The following is a 12,278-nucleotide window of genomic DNA, read 5'->3' as shown; positions in this document are numbered from 1 at the left end:
TCTTGTCGCGAGAGTATCTAAAACAAAACTTTTCCAATGGAAACGTTACCCGAGATGCGGCCGTTTATTCCGATCGAACCGAAGACGATCGGAATGACTTTTCGCGAAGTCACGTTGCTCGTAAAGATAGCGCCGGCTATTTTTAACGTTCGTTATTAAGTCCATTGAAAAAAGAACGTGCACGTGTCGTGGCAGCGTGCACGAAATCTACGTAATATGTTGCATCCTTGTTGCCTCGTTCGCCATGCTTCCCGATCAATTTATCAAAGAGGGTTTCGCCTTGATGGTTTCAAAAAATTCAATTTTTTTTTCAATTTAACATTTTAATACCCCCTTCTAAAATATTCAGGCGAAACTTCTAAATAATGGCGATGATGTAACCGTTTGCTTCGAGAAAATGTGAGAAAAGAAACAATTTTTCGAAAGGTTTACAGTAGAATGCTCCCTCGAGTCTTATTTTTAGGATAAGCGTTCGATTGCTTTTCGACTTAGGCAATAAATTTCTCCGCATCGAACATTTTGTTTGCTTTCGTCTAATATCCGTACGCGATCGAGACTCTTGTTAAACGAATGCAACAAAGACTAAAAATAAACTATCGCGTGTTTTTTGTTTTCATTCTATTTCAGACTCTGAACGGGTTGCGTTTAAAATACAAATCACCTACTTCTTCGCAGTTTTCACGCAAACTTTTGGTGTTACAAACGTCAAGACTTGTTGGTAGAGTTAGTACGAGCCTGAGGTCACGCAACAATGTGCTAAACTTGGTGTATTTTTTGAAACGCTTGCGGATGCAGCGTGCGAACTAGTCTCGCGACACGCACGTTCGATTAATCTATTTCACCATCTTCGCGTAATTCGTTGCATCCGCGACTCTCCTGGTCTTTTTCATCGTTCGTGATTGCATAATTAATCGCTGGAACGGGTAAATTAACAGACTGCAGGTAGTCTTAGTAATTAGAGGTCTTCTTATTTCGACGGCTCGGTCTTTTTACGAGCTCTCTTACATGATCATCGCGGCCGTTTTTCTGATTTATACGAACTCGTCTTATGTAAATGCGTGACTATTAATATTCCCATTTAATGTAACAGATGCGTGTATTCCTTTATTTATCGAGGCTGTTATCGTTTGGACAGACTGGAAACGTGATTGGAGCGTTGGAATCGAACGTCGATGCACAGGACAAAGTGAATATTATTTTGCATTTTCTTTACACTGGTAGTAGAACGAAGTTGTAGAAAAGAAAGTCGAATGATATAAGCTCTAGCCAAACAAGAGATGCAAATCGAACTCGGTTGTAGGACTAATTCTGCATACATAGTGTTCTGTTGCTTAGTATTTCAATCGTATCGAATGGATCGTCGATAGAAATTGCAGAACGAGTACTAATGCTACGACAGTTCGAAGAAGATAAATTAACGTGCGACAAAAAGTCATAGATTAGTGTCAGGTATTAATATTCGCGTCGTTCCAAAGATTCTTGTAATTTGCACCTGCCAAGTGGAACATAATAGATATGCGGATACGCGCAAGGTGGCGGCCACGTGTCTCTATCGATAAAAGTAATTTCAAGGAAAATTAAAATTTGAAAATTGTACTGTGCGATTAAAAGCTAGTCTACTTTTTTTTATCAAAGACAGGATTATATACTATAAATGTAAATTAATATAAGGACACATATCTCTTGCATATAGATAGGATAGATTATTATTTAATTGCCTTATCCTAGAAATTTAAGAGCAGGTTTGATGAATTTATAGAGTTCGAAATTAGTTGGAAAAAAATTCAATTGAACGCAAGGACCCGTAGTCGGTGCTAACGCAACGAGTATTGGTGTTTGAATTTAAATGAAGGCGTAATCCAGATGACGCGATACGACTACCGTTCCGGCGAATCTCCCGTTAAGAAATAATTTCAAATTAGTACACAGAGGCGGTGAGTTGTAAACGATCCATAGATACGAGCGCGCGTATCGAGGTATCCTGTGGTGACCAACGGAGCCACACCCCTGAACGTTTACAGTAGTAATGTGATATATTATATCGGCACGAAACACTCTAATGTACTGTGTAGCTGCGATAATGACAATGCCCACGCGTGCACATCTTGTACAACATATATATGCATATCGTTCTTCAATTACCCCTTGTAATACGATATACTGTAGGAAACGAGGCGCGTTAGTACCCGTATTACACGTATCGCGTGTGGAAAACAAACTGACGTACAGAGTGTGATAAAATTGCTGGTTCAAATTTTGGGCACGCGCGGTGCTTGTCGAAATAAATAACAAAGTATAAACTAATTTTCTCGCATTAATTTCTGAAAGTGCCTCGAATTTACAACTCGATCGTCTAAACGGCGCCCGACGGATAGCTCGAACCAACTTTCCAGAGAATCGGCTAAACGTTGCCGCGACGGGGAAGGATCGATAGCGACTAGAAGAATAAATTCCAGGCAGCGAGAGAGTTATCACTGTTTATCTAAACGATATGCACCGCGAGTGTTGACCCTGGGTTGCATAAACGCGTGCCAGCGACCGGTCGCTCGGCGATTTGACTTCCTGCGTCGCGATCCCGGGCAGTCCGTGAGCGCGATCAACTCGGACGAAAAAGGCAGTGGAAACGCGTTAGAAAGAGGACCAGTTCCGTCGATTCCGAGACACACCGACGTCTTTGGACGTGTTACGGCTGAAATCGTCGGATCAACCGTTCCGTTTTGTTTAGCATCGGCGAGGAAACGTTGACTGAAAGGTGTCAACCAGTTCTTGGATCGCAGCGTAACACAGTGACACACACAGAGTGATTTCTAATCACGCGCGCGGATACTTGAAATCTGGAGCAGAAAATAAGAGGAGCGTTATGTATAAGGTGTCTTGGCCAGAAACAGGATACTCGATCGCGTAGCTTCGGACATAATTCGAGCGGTTCCAAGGAGTCAAATATGGGAGCAATGAAGTTTGATTGCCTGAAAGCACACGCTTCGATGCTTTCGCTCGCGTAACTTTCTCTTACATCTTATGATAGATATTAATGTGCACGGTGACCTTGAACTTTAAAATAGCACCGAGACAGCAGCCGAGCTTAAAGCGTATATTTAACGCGTACTATTAACTGCAGGTTAGTTCGGCCAAATCGAATGTTCAGAATGCTGTGTCACGGCGACGATGCATTGTCAAACGACGAACGACTAATTACGATACTCTTTCGATTGTTTCTGACATAATGGCAACACGAGCTCTAATTATTCCACCACAACGTGACAGCGTATATTTGCTACGTTTTCACGATGATCGGACTGTATAAACATCGTCCAACGGTTAGGTGGATCGTTCGTTATCATTATTTTCGTGACACAAATAGCTCGATTCGAGAGACACGATCTTTTCTCGCAAATATGGGCGTGACACCGTTTACGAAACTATGTCCACTTGTTTAACGACGAGGCTCCGATACGCTTTACGTCGTTCTTGTGTACTCAACACTGTGCACACTGTGTCGATACGATTTGTCCATAAGTTATATTTAGGGAAACATCGATAACGCGATCAAGTCCGACTTTTAGATACCTCCGTAACTGTTACTCGATGTTTCTGCGTTCCGTCTACGAAATAATAATTGTCCAGAGAAAGATCGCTCGACAGACTAACCGTACGTTTACTCGCTAACGTATACAGACGATACGTCGACGACGCAAACATTGACGAAAGCAATTCCCAGTTCGCGACGACCATTCAGAATATCTACGATCCGAAGAAAGACCCTGAAGTCTAAAATTCCTGGGTAAATACCGTCGATGCTTTCGATCCGGCGTCTATATAAAATGAAATCCTCCGAAGACACAGAGGACGTGTGAAGTGGAGTGTGTCTAGCAATGGGCTGTTGGAATTTCAGCTTTCAGATGGTTCGTAGTTAAAGTAGGAAGATTCGAGTCGTTTTCCGATGTTTCGAATATCTTGAGTCTCGAAGGCCTTGATAGATTTGGGAGCGTTAAGAGTTTCGATAACGGTTGTCTATTAATAGACTCGGTTGTAACATAGAAAAGGATAGCGAGTGATCCATCGAGGAGTCTTCCGCGAGACGAGGTTCAGACGAGGGACGCCTCGGGACGTCAAATAAATCCGCACCGGTGACTTTCACCAGCGGTCATAATTAAATCCGAGTCGGAAACGTGAAACGCGAGTCGAAAGTTGCGCGCGGCTTTGGTTGGTGAATGACACCATGCATCACGCGGAGAAGACGTCTTTATTGTCGCAGAGGTCGTTATAGGCTAGCGCTCGGAGTCGCCTACGGAGTTCGCAGGTCTGGGTTACGTAATCGCAACAGGTGTGTCCCAGCCACGTGTTCCCGCGGCGTTTCTCGAGGCCTGAACGCGGAATCGTTCCGCGTCGTGAGACGACTGCGTTATTTTTCCACGGGATCGGTCGCGTTGCGAAACTTGGTTCGGCATTGTCGCCTTGTCTCGAGCTTGGTCGCTTCTCCCCGCGTATTAATAACGCTCCGATCGGGCCGTGTCTTTCGTGATCCAGAGGTTCTCAAACCGGATGGAATCTACGTCGATTCGAGAACCGACGCGACCCACCGACTTTCGAAATTCAAAACTATTCGTGCGCGTGGGCTTCAAACAGAAATTACATTTTATTCGATGTTCGAGTATAGAATACGTGTTGATATTCACCGGAAGATCGTGCTGTGATTTATGACGGCCTCTCGCACATGTTTCTTCAAAATTGTTTTCTCAAGAACGGTTTCCGCGAAACGGAGGAAAGTCGCGATTCCGCGTGCACGAAGATCTTTCCGATTGACGCACGCAGCGATGCAAACAAATCGGATCGATCGACCAGGGAGGCGGGAAATCATTCATAGACACTGCGGGCGATCGATCTTACAATTACCGCGCGTTATTCGCAGACCCGTCCTTTCCGCGGATGGCTGTGTTTCTGACGTAAGATTTCCTGGAGATCATTGATATCCGATCCACGAGATAATAGTTGCACGCGCAACGTATTCTTTCGATGGCGGACTTGACTCACTTGTAATGTAGCAGTTAACAGCTAGGATACGACGCGATTAGATCGAAGCGAAGTAGTAGATTTAAAATAGATTTACCAAATGATCGACGAGGAACGGTTTCACGTGGAGAATCTGAATCGATGAAAGTCGTCGGCGTCGTGATCGACGAGCGGTTCATGCGTTGTATCGTTTTAGGGATATCAGTTATTATTAGCCTCGCGCAGATGGCACATGCAATGACTCAGGCGAGTAAGTGCCGCCTTATGATAAGTGCATATTGCTAGGAAGATAGCGTCGAAACGGCACATTTAAGTCGACCACTTGTATCTTGTTGGACGAGTTTGTCGAATTATTAAAAGTATAGAAAATTTAACGTTATTCTTGGAATGCAAATAAACTAGGGTATTAATTAGGAAAATAGACTCGTTCGTTGGTGACCATTGAACGCGTAATTAGCTCGTTAAACCGTGCAAGCGTGAGTCGACGCGAAAGAGCTCGTGTGCTATCGGTACAATTTCTGATTCGAATCCTATTTAAATCCGTGACACTGACTGGTCAATATCGAGCGGCTTTGGTTGTCGCGTTTGTATCGAGAAACGGAATGCGTTAAATTATCTGTATTGTCGTCGCGCGAAGAATAATTCGCATCATATAATACCGGTACAAAGGCTGTCTATTTTTACGTAAAGTACTGCTTCCTAAATACGATTCATAATCATTTTTCCACGTGGTGTTGCCAAGGCCTGTGTTATTTCAATCGATTCAAGATAACTTGGGACCGTGTCACCGCGACATAGGATCAAAGGGGTTAATAGAGAGGATTATGTAAAGTGACAAGTATCGATTCGATTAAAGCACGATCGGTTAACGCGTCGACTGCCACCGGTGGTCACTGTTGACCGGCGCTTCAAGCTCGAACCATTACTTCCAAACATTTATTATAAATGGTTCTTTTCCTGAGCTTGATTCTATCGTACGTGCTCGTAATATGCCACGAACTATGCACGATGTAGACGCTCGGTCGACAATCGACTCGTATCAATGACAATATCGCTTTCTCCGGCTCGATGTAACCCAACTCTTGCGGAGTATTTCGCGCTCCGGTGATATGGATTAGATATCGCGCGAATACCCTGATTTTCGTTGCGATTTCGTTGAAAGCTACAGACTCTGTGTCTTCTTTAGTACTAGACGCGAGATTTTCCTAGAGAAAGGTGTAAAAAAAAAGCGTGAATTACAGGTGAACGGGAGGGAGGCGGTGCTGACCGGTGGCGGCGGCGGCCATGCGCCCCGGCCCGCCAGTACAGCCGAGCCGCCGCAGGCCTCCCCGTCGCCAGGAACTCCATCAGGAACGCAATCGACGGCACCGGCAAGATCAGTTGCAACCGCTGCACACGCGGCCGAACGGCAGCAGCTCGCGGGCCCTGCTGGTGTTGCTGCTGCTGGCCAGCAGCCCTCTGGTCCTGGGCCTGGCCGAACCGCCAGGGTTGCCCGGGACCGAGTGGCAGCAGGCGCTCTCCAGACAAAGTTACCCCAAGTCGAGCTTCGGCAGAACCATCCAACCGAGGAAGCAACAGAACCTTACCATCGGATACCTCACGGCCATCAAGGGCGGCCTCAAGGACCGCCAGGGCCTCGCCATTTCCGGCGCCTTCTCCATGGCCCTCGACGAGGTAAGGCCCACTGGATTATTTTGTTAAATTTATTTATTTATTTATTTAGGATTATGCCGATATTCCTTTCGAGTCTCGGCTGAAATAGCCGTTGATCGGTAAGCGATCGCGAGGTGAAAAAAGTATAAAAAGAAGTAGGAAATGGTTTCCGTATGGTGGAGGCTGGTGAGTGTCCGAAGCGGGTCCTAATTGCAGTAGCGAGTCTCCGGTTCCCACGGCGAATCCTCGGCTTACCGAAAAGTAACGTCGGTAATATCGCGGGCCCTGGCTGGGGTTTTTTTCCTGCGGGCGGTCACCGCGCGGCTTGGCGCAGCGTTCCACGCTCTGGAAGGCTCGATAATTCATTGGAGGATCGGGCGTACGCGGTCGCGCGCGCTCGCTCGCTCGGTCACGCGGGGACCGTGAGATCGTTTTCGTTGGCGTGGGGCTCGCCCTCTCTTCGGCCGAATAAGAGAAGAAAAAGAGAAAGGTGCGCGCTGCAGCGGGAGCTGCAACGTGCAGAGTGACCCGGCATCTCCCCGGAGATGCCGATTCGTGCGAGGGTTTAAAAATACAAGACCGGCATTATTCGCCGGTCCGCCCACGCGTCCGCCGACGAAACTGCGCTCTCGCAACCGTGAGAAGAATTCGCTCGCGATCGAGAAACCTTCTCCTCCCTCGATCCCCCTCGTGCACCTTCCCCCCCCCCCACCTCCTTCCCGTGCTCGTTCGTGCCTTCCTTCTCCCTTTTTCGGCCAAACCTGCCTCCGCGCTCTTTTGCAACCTGCAACCGTAAGCGCGTACAAGGAAAGGGCCCGCTCCGGGCCCGAGAAACCTCTGGGAATCGTCGAAATAACCAGGGCCCGATCGTATCGCGCCGCCGTATCCGGTTCTACTTGGAAATAACAAGTTACGTCAATGATGAATTGCTGTTACGCCGATAATTATTCGGGGGATATCGGTATCTCTGCGTGGCGATCGCGGCGAAAAGGGACGCTCCGCGTCGTTCTTCTTTTCGCTCCCTCTGTTTCTCGTCGCCGCCGCTGAATTTGCTTCGATCGCTGCTTCCGGCAGCGACTTCCGCGTTCGGACTCCGACAAAGTTTCGCGAGGAACGCGTGACTCCGCTCCGGATCGGTTTGGTCTGGAGAACAAATCGCGAGCAACGAGTCCCGGCGCGGTGGTCGCCGCGCGTTCGCCCGAGTCGAAAGGTGGCAGGAAACGAGCTTTGCGGCTGTTTATTTATGTACTTCGATATGCCACGCAAGAGTAAGCATCGCGATCGCAATGTCGGCCTCCGTATTCTCTCGCGGCTACGATAAAGCTCTGTTCACGTGCACGCGCGATCGCCACACCGTCGTCGATACGCGCTGCGCAGAAATGTATTTTTATATTAAACTCGCAATCTGCGCGTCCGACGATCCCGCGCTCGCGCCGGCTATTTTCGTACGCGCTCGTCGGGTGACACTTTTATTTCCTGTCGGTTTCCAGCGGCCGACCTGCAACGAGGAAATAATGCAGCTCGTATTTTTAACGCGCCACCGCCGCCGTCGGTGAAAGTTTTTCCACGATCGCAAAGGGCCTGCCTCATCGACCATTACAATTTACGGATTCGGAACTTTAGCCTTTTCAAATGCAAATAATTGTTTCCAGAATAACATTTTGCACGTTGCATTTGCATCGGCACATGTAGTGTTTTTTTTCTACAAAACCGACGCTTTACATATCGGCGATTATTAGCATTATTTAAATCATAGTACACGATATACTACCGTTCCCCTTGGTGCATAGAATATTTTAAGATAAAACATAATTTTCCTACTGTTATCTACGAACGCTTCTCGATTATTAATAGTATCGATCACGCGATGTTTCTCCTGAAATTTGAATTGCGAAATATTCAAAGTTCCGCGAATTTTCGTCGACGCTTTCGACGAGACGGTTATTTCCTGCGCTTATCTAGATCGGGAGACACGTGAATCGGGCTTAACGCGTTAACTGTCCGTTCGATTCAATAGCGCGTGCAGGTGCACCTTGTCCGGCTTGCTGCCGGGGATATTTGCGACAGAAAGAAGAAAAAAAAAATACTGGAATTCGCTATGACGCACTCCCACGACGTAAACTAGTTTCGCCGCGCGCGATATTTGTAAATAGAACGCGAACATTGATCGGCGATCGCGCGCGGTTAAATATTCTTGGGCCTTTTTACGCTTAAGGTGATCGGTTCGTAACAGCTGCTCCTGCGTCCACTCGTGAATCATCCTTGAAATGATTTCACCGACTCGTACATCGGGTTGCTTCTTAGGATCGGGGCGATTTGTCCAAACTATATCGGAATCCTAACGGTATTTATCGTCGAACGAGACGGTGATAGAAATTTTAAAGAATTTATTATAGCGTTGTACGTATGGACGGTTCGCAAAATTGTGATCGGCAGACCGAGTGGCGGTCTCTCGACGAAACGAATCGTATCAAAGTCGTTCTCATCGTCCCTGAAGGTTGGCATTCGGTCGTGCACAGCCTTCCACGACCGGACGCCCTTCAATTACTCGAAAATAAGCTGATTGGTGAAACCCTGCCAGTGGCAACAGCGCAAGTGGACGCTGTTGGTTACATTGTTTCATGCTCGGACAGCTCTCCGGAGAAATCAGCGACGATCGCGATATCGTATATTTTTCGGTCGAAATGAAATCGATGCCGTCTCGAGCGTGTTTCCAAGTTTCACCGGTTCGGAACAATCGCGGTGTCCTCGGCGTAATTGAACATGTGAAATGCAACAGTTGCTCCAGCGTGCCGTACTCACGGTACGCATTTGCATACTGCGCGGCTGTTTACAAAATGTTGCAATCGCGAACAAGTTGCCATTTATCGGATGCTTGGACGTTTCATGGGTCCCAATTTCGGTGCAATCTGGAAAGTGGATCGTAAGTTCGAAGTTGCCATTTTTCAGTATCGATTGGTAATTGCCGATTAGCTGCCTCCGCGCATAAACATTTGCCATTTATTTGCACCAACGATGATAATTTATTAACGTTTTTACGGCGCCGTTAAATTCCTCGGCTACATATTTTAACCAGGTTGCGCGAGAGACGTAAAAAGAAGCAACGTAACCTCGCGAATGTATCTATAGATCGAACGGTTTTATGACGGAAACAGACACGTATAAACTCTGAGAAAAAAAAATGAATGGAAAGGATGCCTGCAGCAAGCGTAGGCTTGCGTAAAAACAAACGACGATGGGACAGAGGCGGTCTAACAAAGGAATAAGTAATGCCTCGTCATGGTACAAATCAAAGGGGTAAAATTATAGGACGTTCGAGTCTTCGAAGAGCGTCGATTTTTTTTTGGAGGAATGGGTAATCCCGAATCTTTCGATCGGTAGAGCACTTCCGCCAAACGTATGTTATTATTCGCATTCCAGGGAACGAATTTGGCGTTCGGCAAGGCAGGTGCAGAATCAGGAATGCGAACCATCCAACGGGAAGAGCAATGATTTTTTATAGCGTTCTCTCGAAACCGCTTTAACGGTTCCCTCGGTCGACGCAAAGTTACAAAAATTGGAACGTTCACCTGTGAGCAAATTTTCTGATTTCATCGGTGGAGCTCGCACGCCACGCGCGTTGCGTAATAACGCGTAATTGATTGCATCGCGTTTGTAATTTATTCCGCGAACAATGCACGAGCATAATTAAGCCATCTTGTTGGTGTTTTCCCGTACTCGCGACAAATCTGATCCAGAAATCTCAGGGAAACTAATACATTCTTCGTAGCATTATCAGCGGCTATTTATAGCACGTAATAGCGAAGAACTCGTACACGGAAACAGTTACGACAGAACAATCCGAACCTCGAGTAGGTTGTAGTATTTTTCGAATTATAAAACTTGGGTAGAATCGTAATTGCTCTCGATTATTTCCAAAGGAGATCGCTACGATTATTCTATTTGGAGTTCTTATCTTTAGCGTGTACATAATATTAGTGTAAAAATACATGAAACGTGGATTCGGTATAAAAATAACTCGATATCTCGCACCCACGAAAAGATTGAGAATAAGTTTGTTTAAAATACTTGTCTGTACGTCCAGGCCAAGGCAAGCATCGCGAACATTTATCGTTTGATGTGGATCGTCACTACGGCGAGCACGAACGAACGCATCAAAGATAATAGGTTTCGTTTATTATTTTAGATCTTGAAACACGAATAATCGCGTAGGTTTCGATGAAAAGGAAGAGGAATTCGAGCGGTTAATTTTAATGGGACGAATTCTGTCGATGCAGATGGAAAGCCACGCGTTCGCCATACAAATCGACCTTTCCGCGAAAATACGTACAGGTAAAAGGATTTATCGCGCTTGCGCGCGTGCGTTTTCAGCGATGCCGGCGGCAGTAGTAATTTCAGCTCGCATTGCCGAGCACGTAAATCGCCGCGACGGCGAAGTGACTACTCGGAATGGTATTGTTTGTTGGAATTCGGATTTGCATAATAACCGAGCGAGCCGGATACACCGTGAGAGTCGAGAGGAACGCTCTGAAAGGAAAAGGACGTCGCGAGTAACATTATGTATTGAACTTTAATCGACGTTCCTGCGGGCAGAAAAATCGCGTCGGAGGCGGTAAAGAAATGCCACTAAAAGTCATCGCAAAGGAAGACCGTTTACTCGTACGCGCGAAACTTGGTCGCGCCTCGACGTGTACACGACGGAGAACGTTTTCTCTCGGTACGAGACGAACCGTAGAAATAACGCAAACGACGTAATTACCGATTGGCGAACCATCGTTTCAATTACTCCGGTAATTGTTGCTTCGTCGGTCCGTTGTCCTGCGCTATTTCCAGGCCCGTAATTTGTACGCCGCCTCGCGTTGTCCGTCATCGTTACGACGGGGTTGAATATTCACGACAGATGTTATTGTAACGCAATTAGTTCTATTAAACTCGGCCAACCGAAGGCACGATTAACGGAGATAAGTACGCGAGTTCCGCGATTCGCATACGACGCTCGCAACGACTGTCTGTCTCGTGACATCGTCCAATTATTGTTATTCAATATCGTATGTCGAAAGACAGGTGGAGGCCTTGCAATTGGTTGCGTAACGCTCGACGATCACGTAGGACGAGAATAACTTTGTTGTGTTTCCTATCGAGGGAGTTAGAAAATTGAACTACCTATTGAATTACTCGCGGTGCCAACTCCATGCGTGGATTACTCATCGATTTCTAAAACGATCCTGACACTCTGTTTCTTTTCTTGCAGATCAATAACGATCCGAGCATGCTACCGAACGTAAAGCTGGTGATGCGATGGAGCGACACGAGGGGAGAGACCGTGGAAGCCACCAAGGCAATGATCGATATGATCTGCGACGGGGTTGCAGCCTTCTTTGGACCGGAAGGCTCGTGCTACGTCGAAGCCATAGTCGCTCAGTCCCGCAACATACCTATGATTAGTTATGTAAGTACTTTTAACGTTACTCGAGACACCGATAACACTGCAAACCTCGCGCGAAACAGGATTTTCGTATCGTCGATCGTTTAGATCTTGCCGATGCAAACGCGAAGGAACCGAAACTTGTTTGTCTCGATACGTAATTTGGTTCCCAAGCTTCGATTTGAAGCGA

The 12,278-nt window shown here is 46.7% G+C and overlaps 1 protein-coding gene across 2 annotated transcripts in view; it reads left to right on the top strand.

Moving 5' to 3' along the window:
* LOC143344344 (receptor-type guanylate cyclase Gyc76C) overlaps nt 1-12,278 on the top strand; it is a 51,175-nt gene that overhangs the window by 13,120 nt on the left and 25,777 nt on the right. The window contains exons 3-4 of one of the 2 annotated variants that reach the window (XM_076770326.1): nt 6,252-6,684; nt 11,915-12,112. In XM_076770326.1, the coding sequence (XP_076626441.1) occupies nt 6,295-6,684; nt 11,915-12,112 (588 nt within the window). In that variant the 5' untranslated portion in view covers nt 6,252-6,294. Of the gene's footprint in view, nt 1-6,251; nt 6,685-11,250; nt 11,381-11,914; nt 12,113-12,278 lie in introns of those variants that run through there. The other variant, XM_076770327.1, reaches the window with a different exon arrangement.

This window comes from Colletes latitarsis, chromosome 8 (assembly GCF_051014445.1).
Source record: "Colletes latitarsis isolate SP2378_abdomen chromosome 8, iyColLati1, whole genome shotgun sequence".
NCBI lineage: Eukaryota > Metazoa > Arthropoda > Insecta > Hymenoptera > Colletidae > Colletes > Colletes latitarsis.
Note: the sequence above shows the minus strand (reverse complement) of the source record. Positions and strands in the feature narration are given on the sequence as shown.